At 51.4% G+C, this 18,875-nt stretch overlaps 11 protein-coding genes across 11 annotated transcripts; 5 read left to right on the forward strand and 6 right to left on the reverse strand.

Moving 5' to 3' along the window:
* Positions 1 to 288: 288 nt before the first annotated feature.
* On the forward strand, positions 289 to 722 carry N7532_003578 (uncharacterized protein; the record flags this gene model as incomplete). The annotated part of the gene is made up of 2 exons (XM_056616072.1): positions 289 to 457; positions 517 to 722. The coding sequence occupies 2 exons, from the start codon at positions 289 to 291 to the stop codon at positions 720 to 722; spliced, it is 375 nt and encodes a 124-aa protein (XP_056476429.1).
* Positions 723 to 958: 236 nt separating this feature from the next.
* Positions 959 to 1,974, reverse strand: N7532_003579 (uncharacterized protein; the record flags this gene model as incomplete). Its single annotated transcript, XM_056616073.1, has 3 exons — positions 959 to 1,229; positions 1,283 to 1,501; positions 1,673 to 1,974. The coding sequence occupies 3 exons, from the start codon at positions 1,972 to 1,974 to the stop codon at positions 959 to 961; spliced, it is 792 nt and encodes a 263-aa protein (XP_056476430.1).
* A 690-nt stretch (positions 1,975 to 2,664) lies between these two features.
* Positions 2,665 to 2,916, reverse strand: N7532_003580 (uncharacterized protein; the record flags this gene model as incomplete). Its single annotated transcript, XM_056616074.1, has 1 exon — positions 2,665 to 2,916. One exon carries the CDS (start codon positions 2,914 to 2,916, stop codon positions 2,665 to 2,667), a length of 252 nt encoding a protein of 83 aa, XP_056476431.1.
* A 1,391-nt stretch (positions 2,917 to 4,307) lies between these two features.
* N7532_003581 (putative carboxylesterase) lies at positions 4,308 to 5,971 on the reverse strand (the record flags this gene model as incomplete). The annotated part of the gene is made up of 2 exons (XM_056616075.1): positions 4,308 to 4,565; positions 4,616 to 5,971. The coding sequence occupies 2 exons, from the start codon at positions 5,969 to 5,971 to the stop codon at positions 4,308 to 4,310; spliced, it is 1,614 nt and encodes a 537-aa protein (XP_056476432.1).
* A 595-nt stretch (positions 5,972 to 6,566) lies between these two features.
* N7532_003582 (SET domain-containing protein) lies at positions 6,567 to 8,679 on the reverse strand (the record flags this gene model as incomplete). Its single annotated transcript, XM_056616076.1, has 2 exons — positions 6,567 to 8,504; positions 8,566 to 8,679. 2 exons carry the CDS (start codon positions 8,677 to 8,679, stop codon positions 6,567 to 6,569), a joined length of 2,052 nt encoding a protein of 683 aa, XP_056476433.1.
* Positions 8,680 to 10,157: 1,478 nt separating this feature from the next.
* N7532_003583 (mitochondrial 54S ribosomal uL14m domain-containing protein) lies at positions 10,158 to 10,807 on the forward strand (the record flags this gene model as incomplete). Its single annotated transcript, XM_056616077.1, has 3 exons — positions 10,158 to 10,172; positions 10,222 to 10,306; positions 10,410 to 10,807. 3 exons carry the CDS (start codon positions 10,158 to 10,160, stop codon positions 10,805 to 10,807), a joined length of 498 nt encoding a protein of 165 aa, XP_056476434.1.
* A 299-nt stretch (positions 10,808 to 11,106) lies between these two features.
* On the reverse strand, positions 11,107 to 11,827 carry N7532_003584 (DNA-directed RNA polymerase II core subunit RPB9; the record flags this gene model as incomplete). The annotated part of the gene is made up of 4 exons (XM_056616078.1): positions 11,107 to 11,151; positions 11,207 to 11,296; positions 11,416 to 11,680; positions 11,748 to 11,827. 4 exons carry the CDS (start codon positions 11,825 to 11,827, stop codon positions 11,107 to 11,109), a joined length of 480 nt encoding a protein of 159 aa, XP_056476435.1.
* Positions 11,828 to 12,101: 274 nt separating this feature from the next.
* On the forward strand, positions 12,102 to 12,745 carry pin1 (peptidylprolyl isomerase ESS1; the record flags this gene model as incomplete). The annotated part of the gene is made up of 3 exons (XM_056616079.1): positions 12,102 to 12,104; positions 12,163 to 12,560; positions 12,619 to 12,745. 3 exons carry the CDS (start codon positions 12,102 to 12,104, stop codon positions 12,743 to 12,745), a joined length of 528 nt encoding a protein of 175 aa, XP_056476436.1.
* Positions 12,746 to 13,491: 746 nt separating this feature from the next.
* Positions 13,492 to 14,436, forward strand: N7532_003586 (uncharacterized protein; the record flags this gene model as incomplete). The annotated part of the gene is made up of 1 exon (XM_056616080.1): positions 13,492 to 14,436. One exon carries the CDS (start codon positions 13,492 to 13,494, stop codon positions 14,434 to 14,436), a length of 945 nt encoding a protein of 314 aa, XP_056476437.1.
* A 469-nt stretch (positions 14,437 to 14,905) lies between these two features.
* N7532_003587 (uncharacterized protein) lies at positions 14,906 to 15,538 on the forward strand (the record flags this gene model as incomplete). The annotated part of the gene is made up of 1 exon (XM_056616081.1): positions 14,906 to 15,538. One exon carries the CDS (start codon positions 14,906 to 14,908, stop codon positions 15,536 to 15,538), a length of 633 nt encoding a protein of 210 aa, XP_056476438.1.
* A 371-nt stretch (positions 15,539 to 15,909) lies between these two features.
* Positions 15,910 to 18,742, reverse strand: N7532_003588 (uncharacterized protein; the record flags this gene model as incomplete). Its single annotated transcript, XM_056616082.1, has 4 exons — positions 15,910 to 15,967; positions 16,022 to 16,188; positions 16,244 to 18,358; positions 18,428 to 18,742. 4 exons carry the CDS (start codon positions 18,740 to 18,742, stop codon positions 15,910 to 15,912), a joined length of 2,655 nt encoding a protein of 884 aa, XP_056476439.1.
* Positions 18,743 to 18,875: the final 133 nt, after the last annotated feature.

An 18,875-nucleotide genomic window follows, 5' to 3' on the forward strand; every position in this document is an offset into this window, starting at 1 on the left:
TATTCCAGAATAGACACACTTGCGGAGAGTTCGGACCCGACATCTGAACCACGGTCGCAGTATCCACATATGATCCTACGATCCTGCAAAACGGAGAATTCAGCATGAATCAATTGGCTGCGGTCGCAGTCCTGCTAACTCAACTTTAAGTGAGACATCACAAGACCAACCTCGATCAGGCCATATGATGTCACGATAGGATTTTCCGGCTCCTACATAAGGAATCTTTCTCAACAACACCATTTCTACTCTGACCATATTTACCAAATACAAAAGAAACAATTCACAATGTCCGGGTTCTTCCGCAGAGCATCCGATGTTTTCAAACATCACCGAACAGACTCCATGGATTCCACCGATCCAACCAAGTCCCCGGCTGCACAATCTCCCATACAAGAGTCTCCCGATGCACAGCCTGACCCCAGCAAGCGTGATTCGCAGAGCGAGGCGGCAACTGGTACGACATCTTTCCTGGAATCCAAATATGTTTGTAGTTCTAACAAGGCGCTCTTGTAGGTATAGGTACCACTGCCCAAGATACCCATCCGAAGCACCAGTGGCGTTGGGGATTCGGCCACCAGCAGGATCCCAAAGCGCAGCAAAAGCGTCGCTTGAGCCAGGAGGAGAAAGATCGGGCGAACTTTGCTGCTGCGAGAAAGTATTCTAGTGCGAGGCGGAGAAGCCAGGGCGCTGGAACTGGATTTGAGGGAGGTTGGCAGTAAGCAATGCATTGTTCATTCTAACGTTTTTGTTATTTCACAATGGAAGAAGTTACGCGGGGACTCTCTGTGCAGAAATTATTTCTGTCTATACTGATGTTCTTGTTGATATTTGATAAACAATAATTTTAATTCTGTTTGTGTGAATCATGTGTCTTGAACCAGGGAATTGAAAATAGCAATCTCGGATAGCCGAAGCCCAACCAGTCTGCATTCCACACACCTAAGACTGGGTAAGATTAAGGTCTAATAATAGGTAGAGACAAATAGCTCCGGTACTCTCCTCCCGTGTACACAGAAAGGTTTCCCCGGTTCTCATCCACCGGCTCCGTAAGTCTCAACATTTCCACCTCGGGAAGCGCCATATCATGACCAGAAACCCGGAGCATCAAGCCCTCCCCAGCCTCAAATACCGCATCGACAGGCCAAATGGGGATATAAAGTGGCAATCTTTCCAGTAATAATCGGCTGTCGTCCTCCGTGAGAATAAACCGGAAACTCGTCCTCGTTCTGTCGCGGGCGTAGATTTACACGATGTGAAGCTCGGGCCATTCCTTGTTGACCCCGATGCTTCGCAACATTGACATTCGGGACTTTGTGCCGGTTCAGGCATTGTAGACCAGTTCAAAGATTCGAAGAATCCGCCTGATGATGTGACATTTCCGATCTGGACGACCACGTCCATGTCGTCTGATTCGTCGCAGGACATGTACAGCTTCACGAAGGGTCGGCCGCAGATTTCGGTCTTCTTGTCAAAGTAAAGTAAATCACGTAGTCCTGCCCTTGAATATTGTGTCAGTATCCTGATTCATCGCAAAACCCTGTCTTGGGGGTGACTTGAAAACATACCGATGAATCCGTGAGAGAGTAACCTGCATGCGCAATATTCGCAACCTTCTCAGGCACTTCAGGCTCCAACCTTTCTTGGCTGCGTTCAGTATATTTTCGCACACCACTGCGAAGCAGGGGGCCATTGCTCCTCAGGATGCTCCTCCGCAGTCAGGGTCTGACTGCACTCATAACCCAGCAATGTAAGACGAACCCTCGGCGTTTGCTCCTCCCATCCATCCAATATTTCATTTGCATAGAAGTCGTAGAAACGTTGCAGATCATCCACAGCTTCTGTCCGGTACAGTTCATGCCATTCCTGCAACACATGCACTCTGAGCCACTTGCGAGGAGTCTTTGCCTCCTCAAATGTCCAGAATAAGCCTTCACAATGGAGATCTGTCGAGTAGGACGTGGTGAGGTACATAGGTATGTCCCAGATATTTTCGACTTAAATGTCTTTCTCTTTCTAGTAGCGTCGAAGCGTGGGTGGTTGTTCTTGAGCATCGCTTCTGGATTCTCTGCTCGACTGAAGCCTGTTCGGATTTAGTTATGTAGGTACCCGAGTGCGTCTTGTTAATGTACCTGAAGTGAAAATCCCCGGATGATCAATTCGCCGAATTCGTGACGAGGTACTCCACCCCTACAGACTGCTGTGAATACACATATTTAAGACCTTCTCAGGGTGAGATCGCTTTCAGGTTTAAGTGAGTGAAGCGAGATGCGAAGTTGATCTGCGATATAGCCAGCCAAGAGTTTCCGCTAGTGGTATTGGTCGGCATTCTATTCCTTCAACGGAATCGTCAAGCAAGAAACAAACAACATCATAACAACAGATCCAATATACCAGTCCTCTTCAGAAATCCAAGTGATCGAATCGTAGATATCCACAGCTTCATAGCTCGGTCGTCAGATTGTATCGAAGCCAAATCAAAACAAAAAGTAGAAACAATCCTGCCCTCCCCAAAATATGATATCACCCTCGGAATGACCGCACCCTCGAGCATCAATATCAACAACAGCATATCCCCTCGCACACCAGTCGGCAAGATTAGACCCCTAGATATTCATAAGCTTCACTTCCCACTTTTAAAATAGACAAAGCTAACCTCGAAGGTTATCCACTCAAACGCTCACGAGGGATACCGATATGCCAAGGGCCCGTAACGTCGTAAGTCTTAGAGCCAGTCGAGGCCTTGCCGTGCAGACTCCACAGGATTATAACGGGGGCTTTGACTCCATCGGCAGGACGAAATACATCACCGTATATTGTGATACCATCCCGCATGGGGACTGCCTGTTCACGCTCCCAGGCGACGTCTACTGGAAAGACTTCGTAGCCAGGCCTCTTCACATGGTATCGAGACATTTGCTGAATCTCCCCGGTGTGGAAGCCTTGGTAGTTGAAAGCCGCGTGCTTGTTTCGGGGCACGAGGGGTGCGTAAGCCGTGTCTACAAATTGAGTTTGGAGTTTCTCTTGGACGGACACATTTGTAATATTGCTTAAGCTGGCGGGCACTATACAAAAGTGGTGCGCAAAAGTGATAGTCTGCTTTCGTTCATGCAGCACCGTCTTCTTATAGATGACACTTGCCGCGATAAGCTGCCGTTCGGATGATTCGGCAGATGGATGCAAGTACCTTGTCTCAAGAACACTGCTGATCGACTCCTGTGAAGGAAATATGGAAGTAGGCCGAGGCTGTGGGTCTCTTACGTCCTGTAGGGCCCGACTTACCAACCTCCGATGGTGGGGAAGCAGATGTGGACCATCCCAGTCTGGATGCAAGAGGCGGTTCGCGTAACCTCTTAGGGTCAAAATTGCTGGACTAGGCTTTGTAGATCTCTAAGATCCGATCTGTGTCCGCAACATTTCCGGTAAAATTCGATCTTAAAACGACTTGCTCCACATGAGTCTGAGTAACTTCGCTACTCATCTTGAGTTTTTTTCGTCTCTTCTCCTTAGACTCTACTCCATTTTTCTTGGGTGTTTGCTGTTATTTTGAGCTCTAATATCACAATCATGGCTTCCAATATTGTCCTATACGTTGACGAGAATTATTAGTTCGGTATTTGTCGAGATGACAACCAGCCAGCTCTCCAAGACGGTGAACCGCGTTGAAAACCTCTACTCTGGCGCAAACCCCGCTGGTTTTAAGCACGCGACCCTGCTCGTAATTCACTCAGCTCGACCCGGGTATCACTTTTGTGGGAAACTCCTCCAAGCACCAGACACTTCATCCTTCAAGACGGTGAAATTGTTGCCGGCTCCTGCAACATCCACTTGCATAGGGCCCTTGATTGTCAAGAACATATTGTCAGAAAATGAATCCCACTCTGTCGTTCGACCTTTCACCTCGATCTGTGATACTCAAATTGCAGTTGTACTCTACAGAATCCTGCGGCATAGCACAGCATGGCTGACTGTGTATCGGCGGGAGGTGAGGAAGCAACAAGAGCAGTCAACATCCCGATCAACATTCCGACTACTTAGTGGGCGGTGGAGCCACTTTTACGGCTGATTCTCAGTGCCGGTTCTGCTTAGTCATGTATATTCGGAGTATGAAGGAGTCGAGTATGCATCGCAACCGCCTGACGACGGGAAACCCTAGCCAGCAAACTGTTTTGGGACGTAACTCTCAATGGAGTTGCAGAACAGGGCCAGAAAAATCACGGTAATTCCAACCTCGGGGTCAGTTCTATCCTTCGGTCGGGACGTTTCGTGTATTCTATCTCCTTAACGTAGATCTCGGTATTGACACTTCAAACAGGAATATGCTTCCCCAGCCCCCTCCAAAAATCACATCTCTTCTTCAGCTGAGTCAGGTGAGTATTCTCAAATCCATTGTCTACAACTACAAACTCCTCCTCGGTCCGCTGTATCACAGTCACGCCAGGCTGGGAAGCATCCGTCAGCTTGTGCACATTCGGATCACCAGTTTGAAAGAAACTAGCAAAAGCACCCGCATATCCCTCATAGACGACTGGATTTCTCGTCTGCACTGCATTGATCCGGTTCCACTGCTCCATGATTAGCTTCTCGCACTTTTCCGTCAGATGTTTCGACTCACATATATGGTATCACTCCCATGAGTCGCCGGCGAAATAGTGTACTCTCCCAGATACCCCTTCCGCTGCGCATCATTCGCAACCCAATAAGCCGGACAAGCAAGAACAACATCTCGATAAACCAGGCCAGCACGCACGTACGTGCTATTATACTCGTCGATCGTCTCAGTACTACCCAGAACCGGGTAATAAACTTCCTCCACAGCACGAATCTGCTTCTCCGAGAATCCAGGCAGGAACCCCGTGAGCCAAGAATGAAAACTTGCAACCGAGGAATTAAACCCATTAGCACCAGCCTCAGACTTCAGTCCGGAAGGAACAAAATTCTCCCCTTCATGGGTGTTATACATCCCGAAAACAAACTCCGTCTTCAAGGATCCCGCATTAACAGCTTCAGTAAGCGTATCAACCAAAAACTCTCCATCAATAACTGGTGCCCAGGTATATGAGCTCGTCGTCCAAGTATTCCCAGCAGCAATAACGAGATTCGCATCCCGTATCGTCTGCACATCAACAGCTTTCAAACAAGACATTGTCTCGCGATCTGTGTTCCCCAAACAACCTGTCAGATTCGCAAACTCTGCAAAAATCGCCTCGGCCTCGGGTGCGTTGTAGGCATACGTCTTCGGCCAGAAAGGCGAGCTCGCCAACGCCTTTGAAAACAACTTTGGCTGTCCGTGTCGTCCATTTGCGAGGACTTGTCCAACGACGGACCCTGCACCAGCTGACTGGCCCCATATTGTCACATTTCGGGGGTCGCCGCCGAAATGGTGAATGTGGGATCGTACCCATTTTAAGACATACTGCTGATCCAGCAGACCAGGATTGAGATCGGAAGTCGATGATTCCATTATTGCCTTCCCGGAGAGAAATCCAAAGGCATTGACGCGGTAGTTCGGGTATATCACAACGTAATCATTGAGGGTGCTGGCATTGAGGACGGGGAACGAAGATGGCGGCATTGTAAACGAGGCACTGCCTTGGATGAAGGCCCCGCCGTAGAAAACCACCAGTACGGGTCTCTTTACTGCTTTATCTGTATCCCATGGTCGGGAAAAAAGTCCTAGGTAGAGACAATCTTCGGAGCCGTTCACTGTGCGCTGGGGACACATGTCGAAGTCCTGATCTGTGTCGTAGATGCTGTCTGTGATATGCGCCGGTGGTTGTGGAGCTCGAAAGCGATTTTCGCCGGTTGGGGGAGAAGCGAAGGGTATTTTGCGGAAGTATGAGAGGTTGTAGCTGCTGTCGTATTTTCCTTGGAAGCTGCCATAGTTGAGGTGGACGAGGGGGTCGTCGTATGCTGTTGTTGTGGTTGTGAAAGCCAGTGCAGTGGCGATGAGGGTGACAAGAAGCCTCATCTTGAAGATCCTATGTTGGACTGGAATTCCTTCTTTCTCAAACTCGAGCTGACTATTCCGGTTGTACAGACCATGCTGGGTCTATATATCTCATTCCTGGCATAGAGACCTTGGCCGGCCGGAGAAAAGCCCAAAAGGCTCCTGGAAGTAATCTCGTGCTAACCTTTTGCATCCATCATCGTAAAGCCAAGGATCAATGAACACGCTGAAAATCACTAGGGTCGCTGTCATTGGTGCAGTTATTGTTGACGGCGATCGGGGGAAATGCGGGGGATGCAGCTACATCGGCGATTCGGGACTGATCATCCCGAGGCTCTAAATGAGGCAATTACGAGCATCATGGATATGCGCACAGTCAATGAAGATCTTTCATTATATGTTCGTTCGAATGTTGAATATGGAAAGATGCCCAAGTGCATCGCTTGACTCCATGCAGAAAGATGAAAATGAATAACCCGAATTCCCCCAATGCACCTTATTCAACACCATGTCCACTTTGCAATGCGCAAACCAAAATAATACAAGTAACGTCCTGTCTCGCAAAAACTCCAGTAAATTGTTACAATCCATTCCCTCATTGATTCATCGACTCCCTTCACATTGTCATGCGAAGCTCTCGGGTCCGCTGACGACTGGCCCGGGTGCTGCGACGAGACTCTGTCCCATCGTTGGTGTCCGTCTCGGGATGTACGTCAGACAGCTCGGGGGTGGGGGTGATGTCGGAGCTATCGCGTTCTTGACGGGAGGTACGTGCTTCCTCGATGGTGAGGAAGCGATGGATGGTTCGGTGGTCCATCACCCGCTCTTGCCCATCCGGGTCCTTGTCCGTGTATGGCCACTGGAATCCATAGATCTTGGAGTGTCGCTCGCAGCGAGGGCATTCACGGCGGGTCTGGTAGGAGTTCGACTGTACGAACCACGACTCGCAGGTTTGGCAATCGACCCAGCGGTCGTACTTCTGGGCGAGCAGGCGCGAGGTCTTCGTGTAGTCTCCGGGGACGCGGGCGACTGGCCGTTCGGTTTCGACAGAAGCGACGATTTTCCACTTCTTGCGGCCGCGGCGTTTCTTTTCGACGGCGGTTTCAGTGGTATCGTCTGATTCGAGTGGTCCAGGTGAGTCCAAACAGTCCGAGGTGCTATCTTGATCCAGGGGAGTGAGGCAAGTGGCGGGCTGGCCTGTCACAGAAAGATCGAGGGGTTCCTGTTCCTTGGTATCTTCGATCTCTTCGATCACTTCGATCTTGACCTGGTCGGCCTTGGTGGTGTCGTCCACGGATGTGGGAAGGGTCGAGGTCGACGAGCGATGGGACTCGCCCGCGGCAGAGCTAGGGGAATAGCAGTCGGCAGGAGCAGAGGCCTGGTTGTTGGTGTCCGTCTTAGTTGGGTCGACCGGAGCAGCCGATTCCTTGGCAGCCCCGGCGAGGTCGGGATTCTTCAGTTCAGACAGCTCAGGGTCTCCAATGGATGACAAAAGTGCATCGGTTGATGGCGCCTCGGGGGTCGATTCGGCTGGTGCCGAAATAACGATCTCCTGTCGCAGGCGAGATGTTGGGCGGTCGCAGGTAGAAGCAGAGGCATTTGGGGCCGGGCCGAGATCGGGGCCGGGCGTGGATGGCGTGTCGGTTTCGGGGGTTGCAGTAGTCTCCATCGGGAGTTCGGAGAGAGAGATCTCTTCTCGCAACTTGGAAGTCTGACGCGTGAATTTGGTGCGCTTGCGCGGGGTAGAGCAGACCGAGGTGAGATCGTCCGAATCCACGTCGGAGTCTCGCCTGCGCTTTTTACTGCCTGTGTCGCTTTCGATAGGGGCAGCTTCATCCACAGAGACTGGGGTGGATTCCTTGCTAGTCGCATCGGAGTCCGCGTGGGGCGACCAGCCGTTACGGACTTCGCGCTCACAGGTATGACAGAGACATTCACAATTATCAATACCGAAATAGTCTTCACCGTAGGATACAGTGATTTCTTCACCCTCGTATATATTACGGGTGGTCATGATAGCCATCCCTTCCGTGCCTCGCGTAACCAGGCGGCCATTGGCATCACAGTCGTGGTTGGCGAACCGGGCAGGCCCCAGGAAGAACGAGGCAGCCTTGCGGCGGCTGGACATGACCACGCTAAAATCCTTGCGGGTGAGGCCCAGATCTGTCTCTTCTTCCTGGGTCATAGAGACGAGGGTGCCACTGAGGTACCTGATCTCTTGGCCGGCCTTGATAAACTTGCGGGCGCAAAGGGCGGCCTCAGGCTGCGTGATGATGTAGCGGTTCGTCGTGGTGACCTCGAAGGGAGAGTCCGGATGATACATCTGAATATATTTTCGAAGGTGACGACGAAACCATTCCTTCTCCCGAGGACTCGGCAGATTGGCCATATATTTCCTCAAGCCGGGCAGTTCCAACAGCTTGCGTTCCGCTCCGGGAATATCCTTCGCGACGACGACATCGTGCAGGAGGATGCGGCCAACCTCATCGTCGTGAATACCGCGGGCTGAGCTATACTTGTTCCGATTCTTTCGGATCGTGGTCCAAAAGTAAGCCTGTTGCGATCAGGAGTCAGTCGGTGCCAGGTGGTGTTCAATCGCCGGCCAGGGGGCATACATGATCCACCAGCGCATCTGTTGCGACATCGTCGTAACTGGCCAGTTTCGCCAGTGTGAGGCGCTCGCGGCGCTCAGGCGCAGACGAACTGGATCGCGCCCTCTTGGGCGGCATCGTGGGTGTTACAGAGAACGACAGACCCGCAGGGAGTGAACGAAGCCGGTCATCAACCACGGGGTGGTATACGCGGGATGGAGTGTCGAACGAGACAGATTGAGCGAAGGGAGAGACGAGTACAAAGGGGGTGAGATATCCAAGAGAAAGGCCAGGAAGTCAGAAAGGACATTCACACGACCAACATAGTGAATGGCCGCCAACTTCGTCCCCAATTGCAAGGTGAAGGCTATGCGCTGCGCAGCGACGCGAAGTCGCCCGTCCGCGCCTCGCCGCTTTTACCCTTTTGGCTTTCTGCCCCCCCTCCTTCCTCTCTCGGCACTCTCTCCTCATTTCTTCTTCATTCTGCCCGGTTTCTTACTCCTTGCCCGTCCCCTCAGCGCGGCCAAGTGCAGACGAGCGCTACATCGTTGAACTGTTCTTCGTGCTTGGGTGCGCAGCCCGCCTTTTAACTTCAGCACCTCCAGCCTCATGCCTACCCGACGTGCAAGGTGATATCAGCCGGGGCACCGATGGCAGCATCCCCGTCCGCCATAGCTCACAGAGTAACTGGCCCCGATTCTCATGGCTCTCTGTCTGGACACCGATGGGGCTATCTGACAACCTCCAACTTCATTGGCGCATCGCTCGATTAGAGGCGTACAAGCTACAACCGTGGGATTGCACACCCGACGAGCGAGCAGACGACAAGTCGTGATGCCTCTAAACCATGATTTTGGTTCCATGATGTCTTCTCTCATCTCGTTCCTAGGCATTTCTTCTTTTCCAGCACTGATTGGCTCTGTGCTATCCGGCCCCAAGTAGTGCCGTGACCAGATCACGGTGCGGATCGAAATCCATGGATTCCTAAGAGTAGACCGCCCCCTCTCCAGGTCACTTGCCCCTTGCACTGTAACCCACTCACACATGAGCTTCCAGCTTCCTCTATGCGAACTTTGTCTGCCTCGTAAGGCCGGGTATTAAGCCCATGTATGCAGCCGCGGTTGTCCGACTGCATACCGTAGTGCAAGTGCTCATATTCGGTCTGGCCGGCAATCGATGCAGGAAATTATGTGATGTGAACATTGAGCATTTTCCCTCTGGCGAATATTGTTATTAAATGAGAACTGAAATCTTCTAGCCTTCCATCGGTCTCAAGCATGATCACAATATGGCAATTGGAAGAAACGGTTCACAGGGTAGAGATATATATCGGTAGCGTCAGTTTCGACATGAACAATGAAAGAGACGTTTAATTGGAAAAGGCCATTCATACATTATGATTACTAGGGCAAAAGGATGATTATTGACTACAATAAATAGACATCGAACCCTGAGAAAAACAATGAAGTGAAACGCATAGTCCAAACCAGTTGATTTGCCTGATGATCTTTGAGGCTGTAGGCCGGACAAATATGCCGTTCGGAGAAACCCCTTCCGAACCCCGAACAAATTGTGGTGATGCGACTCGCCGAGCATCAACTCCCCAAGGCGCAAACATGATTCAACTAAAGGTACACCCCCTGCACTCCCTCCAAATGGGCTTTGCTGACTCCTCCACAGTCATTACTAAATTGCATCGACAACTCTGGTGCCTCGGTCGTTGAGTGCGTCAACGTCCTGAAGAAGAAGCGGGCCGCAACAATCGGTCAGTCCCCCGACCATCTCCAGACTCGACAATTGCGATCAAACGCAAGGAATCGATACATCAGACTCAGAACGAAAAAGCTAACGTCATTGGCTGGGTACAGGTGACCGGATAGTCGTCGTCGTTCAGAAGCAAAGGGCCGCCGGATCGGAGGGCACCGGCACCACTCTCGCGAACAAGGTCCGCCGTGGAGATATCCGACACGCTGTTATCGTGCGCGTCAAAAAGGAGCTGCAGCGCGTTGATGGAACCGTCGTTCGCTTCGGCGACAATGCCTGTGTGCTAGTGAACAAGTCGGGGGATCCGATTGGAACAAGAATGAACGGTGCGTGCTTCGAATCTCTATCTAGCCGGGGCCCTATGGCCAGGGGAATTGGAAAATCTCTGGCCACTGAAATTGCTACGAGCTCAAATGCTGATACTTTTCCAGGAGTCGTCGGTCAGGAACTGCGCGGCAAGCAGTGGTCCAAGATCTTGTCGCTGGCGCCGGTGCATGTGTAACACCATCATCTACTGTGATACCTGTTTATTTGGGCAAAGCGAGTTTGATTTAGAGCAGAATTTGCATTTCCATGTATCAATAACCCCAGAAAACAAAGACCAGACCGGTTCAAAGTTACCATTATGTTTTGAAGCAACACGTCTCCAAAGACACAAGGCAAACGAAACCTAGTCACACATTGTATGCACCTATCTTCCCATCGCCTAACTCCGAAGATATGCACAGACAAGTGTAATAGACAAAAAAGAAAACAAGTAGGGGTATTCGAAGACCACGCCGGGTCGAAAAATCGCAAAAATCAGAGGAAGACGTTGGCGCAGGCACAGCAGACGTAGTACAGTTTCTTTTCGGGTATTAGCGGAAGGGTCCCTAAAAGGAGATACAGGGTTAGTACTTACCATTCCAGTATCGGCAGAACGTTGCTGTGACTGAAAGAAGACGGCTTCGCTCTCCCCGCAGCTCGGGCAGAGTTTGTTGGCACGGGGAAGCTAAATCCACCGAGGAGGATTGTATCATCAGCCGAGTATCCAAGTGGAAGAACGAGGCAGTCAGTAGTCGCCTAGTCGGCCTGCGTGCCCTCACCCAGCATCGGGGTCAGATTGCAGACGGAACAGAGAATAGCACCACCACAGAAGGTGCAGAGGCCGGGCATGACAACAAAGCCAAACTGAGAAAGCTTGAGGAAGACGGTATCACATACAGTAGGGTCAGTAGCGACATCCGTGGTCACACCGGCAGTATCGCCGACCTGGTTGTTAAGCTTGTTCTGGTAGACACAGGGCGAACTGGCCGGCTCTCCGACATGGCAGGTACGGCAGGTGAACAGGAGCTGGTTGCCGTGCTTGGCCTCCTTGGGGTAGAGCAAATTCGAGCTGAGAGGGGGTCAGGATCAGAGCCTTCGGGTGCAGGAATCATGGCTTGCGACCGGGGGCTACTCACCATTCGCGACAGAAACGGAAGTGGATTTGGTCGGGTTGTCTGGCCTCGCCAGCGTCAGAAGGAGCGGGGCTGGACGACATCTCGAAGACACGATAAGAGAAACGGATGTAGGTGATAGAAGGTGAATGTGTGCGGATGCGAAAAGCAAGCGGGAAATGGGGTGGATGAAAAGGAAAGAAGACGAAGTGAGAGCAAAGCAACAGGCAGAAGAAGTGGACGGAAGGCGCGAGGATCGGCCGAGTTTGTATAGTTTGCAGCCTCCCCGCATTCACTGCCCGCCGGCCGCGCTTGGGGAGCTCTCCGCTTCAGCTGTCAACATCCACGCGTGTACCGACCTCATCAATCCCATCGATCATGGTAGGTAACCCTCGGATAGAATCCCATCCGGTTGCCTACTGACCACTCGAGTCTTCAGGCCGATTCAGGACTGCCCTCCGGCTGGGAAGTTCGCCACTCCAACTCCAAGAACCTTCCCTACTACTTCAACCCCGCCAACAAGGAATCTCGCTGGGAACCTCCTGCCGACACCGATACCGAGAAGCTTAAGATCTATATGGCGACGCATCATACTCCCGCCACGCGCCCAGACGCTGCCGGCCAAGGCGAAGGCAAGATTCGCTGCAGCCACCTGCTGGTCAAGCACAGCGGCAGCCGCCGCCCCAGCAGCTGGCGCGAGGCCGAGATTACTCGCTCTAAAGAGGATGCGATCGAAATCCTAAAGGGATACGAGCAGCGCATCCAGTCCGGCGAGACCCTTGGGGACATCGCTGTCTCCGAGTCCGACTGCAGCAGTGCCCGCAAGAAAGGCGACCTGTATGTTCTATTCCCCGATCCTGGAGACTGATTCGATGCAATACTGACTGTAGTCTAGTGGCTTCTTCGGTCGCGGTGAGATGCAGAAGGAGTTCGAGGAAGCGGCATTTGCCCTGGAGCCGGGCCAGGTCAGCGAAATCGTCGAGACAGCTTCTGGTGTCCACCTTATCCAACGGTATGAATAAAAGATAATCTAGAGAAACCAAGTGTAAGAAGCATTCTTATTAACGCGAATGAAAAGAGTCCAGTGAAAGCTTTTCCAATCTACCAGGTTGACCCTCAACGATGATTCGGATCCTCTTGTTAATACACCTCCTGGTTAAAGTACCTTTGCCGTCAATTCTGGAGATAATAAGAAAGGGAAAAGTCCGTTGTGATAGTACCCAGGCCTTCATTTAAATGGTTTGCTGTCTGGGCGGAAAGCAGTTTGTATGTAGAGAAAATGTGGGTCGAAAGAAGTGGTGGTAAAAGGGTGGGCCATCTCAAGATTTTGAAGCAATGTCAATAAAAAATACGACTATCACAAGCTTAAGGGACGAGACAGTAATTCTTTCGGGTAGCACCGTTTCATCGGTTCGCGATTCACTTCCAAGACTGTAGGAAATTGATTGTCGGCCTACAATGTGTGGTACCGATTTGTGAGAAGATATTGTTCGCAGGCCGTTGTTGACATCCCACTCGGGACGGCACTTTCCTCGCAGTAACTGCGCGTAGATTTCAGGCAACACCCCCTCTCGCACTCAATTAATCTGCGCGTCTATATATTCTCTGCTTCTTCCATCCACTCATCTTTCTGCGCGTGAAGTACTCTAATCCTCACCCCGATTTGCCAATCTTGAACACCCGCCCTCAAATACCCACCCGTGCTCCCAACAAGTCTGCCTCTGCACATACTCATCTCGCAGACATTGCCATCAAAAGGCAACCATCTATGGAGGAAAAGGTGAGAGCACGCAGGGCCCAGAAGCTGGCAGAAGAACGACGCAGGCCTTCCATCACTGATTATGCCTACGATGCCAGGCAATTCATCCCTCCAGCATGGCTCCAAGTTAATCCCCAGGTGTACCGAGCCCATGAGATCCTCCATAATTGCGCCTGCATCGTTATGCGCCGCATTAGCTACATGGCATGGCTGAAGGGACATTGTTACGACTTTCTGTGCGCCGCCGAGCTGGGAAGCGTCTGGGACAAGCATTGCGCCTCTGTTAAACTCCTTAGAGAGTGGCAGGACTACAACATGCTATTCTCTAACCCCCTGTACAGAACACCCTGTCCTCGCCAGAAACTAAACAAGGATGTTCTGGAATTCCAACTTGATCCAGATCGTTATGATGCATTTCACAAGTGGTTCAGCAATCTCCTCCTCGAGCTTGTCATGGGTCCCATGGAGGAATATGTTCTATACTTGTACCGCACTGAGAGTACGGCGGCCCATTCTCTCAACTCCTACAACCATCAGAATTATATTTTCTGGTGGAATCGTTACTTTCGACCTTGGATGCACGAGTGGGAGGGTTGTATCGCCAGCCTTGTGTTGCCGTCGTGGGAAAGTGTGATCGATGACCTTTACATCTGGGTTATCGACCGAGTTGAGGAGCCTAGCAAACTCGCCAATTTCCTTTCCAAGTGTCGGGACAAGGAGTATGCCAAAATGATGGTAATCGACAGCGAGGAGCAAGTCAATGAACACCAGGAATGCAACCCTAGGTACTCTGCTCATATTGATGGCCTCACTGCTGATACAGAATCCGACGTAGAACGTGTGTTTAAGAACACACAGGAAGGAAACTGCACTTACACTGATGATATTGATGAGCTTGATGAAATTGATGAAGTGGTCATGGTCAACGAGTTCTTTCGCACTGACTCGCTTTGACTCTAGCACGCACTGCAGAGTTCCATCGACACAAATCCGGACCGCACGACTTCTAGCAGACATTCAAATCATTTCACCGATGTTGCTGAGCTAGAAAGCAGGAGCAAAGATCTCTCCATGAGTGTCAATATTACACAGATTAGACAGGTCAGGCCTCAAATACTGGAAATCCACGATTGTTCAGTTGAATTCTATGTACGAATTACTCCTTAAACACAGAAGGGCTCTCACCATTGTCACAGTATGCTCTTTGTTACGACAAAGAAACGGGTTGTGGGCTTATCTTTGATTGTTTAGCCCCGAGTTCTTCTGTCTCATAATCTCTTTCAAAGCACAATCTCTTTATCTAGTTCAAAATCACTTACCAGACGCAGCTATATAGATAAATCTAGCATCCCAAATCCCACCTGTACCATTTTCGATCCTGGGAATCGAAGATCAGAGATCACCACCAGCTCCCGAATTCACAATGTGTGTTCTCTGGGTTCGAAAGTACACTGTATGCGGTTGCATCCGCGAAGTAACCACCACCGCCTGTCCACCAGAGAAGGCAAACAAATGCAAGGGCAATAGGATGGTATTTCTAAAAGACCAGACAGAGGCATGCAGCGGATGCTGGAAAAGAGGAGACAAACGGAAATTCAATGACGACGAGTTCGAAGCTCACGGACTCTCTGAGAATGAGGAAACCATCTATTCTCCGGTCAATAGGAATGCCCCACCACGTTTTCGAAACAACCTTGTAGAGCCCAGCGACACCGCAAGGTCTGATAGCGAACCTGGAGATGAAATCTGGGAAGAGGGATTAGAAGAGATACTAATACCATCTACAGAAAACCAATCAAGCGACAGCGACGATGATGTCTTCGTGGACGCACTCGAATACCTCGACATGGACGAAGAACGAACATCTCCCCAGCCTCCATCCCGACCTTTAACACCGTACATGAATCTGAGACATTCGGCGTGGTTGGATATCATGGATGGGAATGGGGTTGATGCTTCGCGCGTATGTGATCCCGTTGAGCAGGTTTCTGGGCATTACCGCGCCAGGCGTGGACCGAGGAAAGGGTATTTGATGGGAGGTAGGTTTCCCCTGTGAAATTGTATCGTGTTGCATTCGAGATTCTGACTTTTTGAGAATCGTAGTGCCCGCAGGAGAGTTTACTTTGTTTGGGTTTGTAGATGATGAAGGCGGAGGAGTCCTGAGAGAAGAGCTTTCAAATTGCGATAGCTAGATCGAACTTCGGAGTATACATTACTGTAGTTTGGAAGTGGATTTGGGCGATTTTATTCATATTATAAGAAAGAAGTCTCATGCAGATGTGGAACATTTCAAGAATGTATTTCATACCATCGTTGTACTCTAGACTAGCATACAAGTAAGTATTGTGCTAATGCGCTGTACGTTCTGAGCAGCGCGTTATGTACCAGAAGAAAAACAGCTGACCAGAGTATTCAGGTCACCCAGCCTCACAAACTTGTATTGAGTCGCTCCAAACGGGACGTGATTGCATCTATAACGGCGGACCTAGATTCGATAGTTAGTAAATATCATCATCTTATATAAATTCGATATACTCACTCTCGTTCCACCATTCTCATGGCATCTTCAATCTTGGCCCGCTGCAGACGTTGCGGGACCTTGGGCTGCGAGCCACCAGGGGAAGACGGGCTTCGAGGCTCGGGAGAAGGCACTTTAGCCATGATAGATTTGGTCTCTGAGACCAGGCTAGCGGCAAGACGTTTGACCTAAAAATGATGTTAGCCATGAAGTTGTAACTGGAATGAGAAGGTTATAACTTACAGTCTCCAAGCGCTGCGCGAGCACTTGATCCTCTTCGTCGCCCTTTGGCTCTGTTTCGCTGAACGACTCGGACAATACGTTGATTTCGTTAATCCAGGACTTCTCCTTCTCACTCAGAGGGCGGCCGCCAGAGTTGAGAAGCTTCTTGCGCAAAGCATCATAACGCTGGGCAAGTTCAGCCTGTCTGTCTTTCGCGGCATCGAGTCTCTTGTCAAGGGCTTCACTATTTCGAGAGCCTTCCTTCCGACGACCATCTGGGCCAATTTCGCTGGTCACCCCCTTGATGCGGTCGGCAACATCGGACAGCTGCCTAAGCTGATCCTTCATTTCAAATGACAACCGCTCACAGCGACGGAAGAGGTCTGAGGCCGCTCGCTCGATGGCATTGGTGTGGGCCGAGAGCACGCGATGGGCAACGGTAACGAGATCCAAGGTCGCAGGGGAGAGGCGCACCTGCTCCTGGAGTGTGTGTCGCTGGCGATGCGGGACGTGCTTCTCAACAAACGAGTCCAATGGAGACGGCGCATAGAGAATGGCGGGGACTTGGTACGGCGCGCGACGGGGAGGCAAGGCAGGGGAACCGGCCACGGGCGACGTGTTCTCGAGGAGATCGGTGGAGCCAGAGTAAGAATCCTCCGGTGTATCCATGGAAGCGGCATAAGGGTTGGAAGAGAGGTAAGTAAGTAGCAAGTAGCCGAGATCGTAATCATAGAAGACAAGAGACGCAGGAAGATGCTCATTCTTGGCCGTGCTGTCTGCGTGCGGGACTTGGAGAATCCGTTCTCGCTTCGCGACATCACCGCCGCAGAGAACGTCCAGACGGAAGTCCGAGCCAGACACATCCTCGGCCTGCAGCTCGCTTTCGAGCGTCTGGGCCCAAGAAGCGATGCTGAAGAATACCACGTTACTGGCAGTCGTCACAAAGAAGGAGTATCGGGAATGGACATCCCGAGTGAACGTAGGCCAGGTAACGGCTCCGCCTCCGTTGGTCTTGATAGTATCAAGAGATTCCACCAAAACCAGATCCGCAGGTTCGGAGAGAGGAGTGCGGAAAGTGTTTTTGTGCGCCTTGGGCAACCACTGTCCTTCGATACCGTCAAGTTCCAGACAAATGTGAACTTGGCCATTGCCGCTAGTCAAGCAAATGACCGTCGCAGATAGGTTCTCTCGCTCGCTAGCTTCCACTGCTAACTCCTCATCTTCACCCATCATCAAATCTTCGACATTTAGCTTGGCAGCAATCACCAGGATATCGCAAAGATCTAGATCGTCGAGTTCATCGCCCGTGTTAAAGCGGAAGGGTCCTTGGAGACGCGGAATTGCACTAGGGTTGCCGGGTCGAATGAAAATCTCTGCTCCTTGGGTCATCTCCAATTCAGCAGGAGGGTCCAAGGGCGCCTGATCGTCAATTTCACGTAGCCATTCATACTGCTGACGACAGGCAGTGAGCTCCTCCTCCAGATCCTCGGGTGTTTCTTCCAGAGCCGACAGCTTGGGGATGATAGCCGAAGAAAGAGCGGGGATTGTCGTAGAAGGAGTCTGCCACTTGGACGGCAGCAGAGGACACAAGGCATAGAGGTCGCCCGGTCTCATGGCTACCCAGAGGGTCATGGGCGCCCAAGCATCCTCCCTTTCAGTATTGTTACCCCCGAAGCAGGCCGACGCGACCTCCATGTCATACACATCCGCGGAGAATCCCTTGTTCTTGCCAAAGCCAGTGGGCGCGAAGTCCTGGTCGGAGGAGGTTCCATCAACCAGCTTCTGCAAATCCACTGCCAGCGTTGGCTGGTCGAAAGACCAGTGATTGTTTCTGTCCAACTCCCAAACTCGCACTGCGGCATCGGCAGTAATGGTCACGATACAGCCTCCGATGTTGGTGTGCAGTCCCAACGGGTGCCATAAGGCAGAGACGACCGGCGACTCCGGGATAACATGGGTTGTAGGACCGAGTTGGTAGGTCTTCAAGCGGATCTGGGCGGTATCGGTCGACGACAGATGAGAAGCATCGGGGAGCACAGCGATGTGGACAGTATGCTCGGTGACGATTGCGAGAAAGGCTCCGTTGGGCGAGGGGATGATTTGTTTAATCAGACCATAGACCGGCACAGCCAGAACCTATAGATTATCAGTTTAGTTTCATATGCTCTGGACGAATGGATGTCGAGCTGCGATTTCCACACTTACCCTGTAAGCCGGGAGCCCGCTGCCATTTGGCGCTTCCTTAGGCAGAGCAGCAGGACCCTTCTTCTGCCTCGCTTGCTGCTGTTGCCATTGACCCTTAACTCGCGCTAGGTTAGACCAGCGAATCTCATTGTCGACCACAGCAAACGCTTCGTTTCCTCGCTTCGCGATAGTTCTGGTGGCTCCGCTAGCTGGGTTCGGCTTCGCAGAGGTTTTGGCGTCTTGCGATGAATTTGCGATTGCGCTGCTGGTGAAAAGGCTGGCGCCAGGTGCCGGCCGGCACAGCCAGGCCGGCGCGTAGCTGTTGACCTTGGGCATGAAGAGGTGTAGTGGGAAACTATGGCGGTTGTTGAGAGAAAAGGCTCTAGGTCATCGCGGACACGCAAGGTGGAAGGTGGGAGTTTGGGGTTGTGTTGATGCGGTGGAATTCCTGCGCGCCAAGAATCTTTGG

Source organism: Penicillium argentinense, assembly GCF_028826775.1.
Source record: "Penicillium argentinense strain IBT 30761 chromosome Unknown utg000004l_segment0_segment0, whole genome shotgun sequence".
Lineage (NCBI taxonomy): Eukaryota > Fungi > Ascomycota > Eurotiomycetes > Eurotiales > Aspergillaceae > Penicillium > Penicillium argentinense.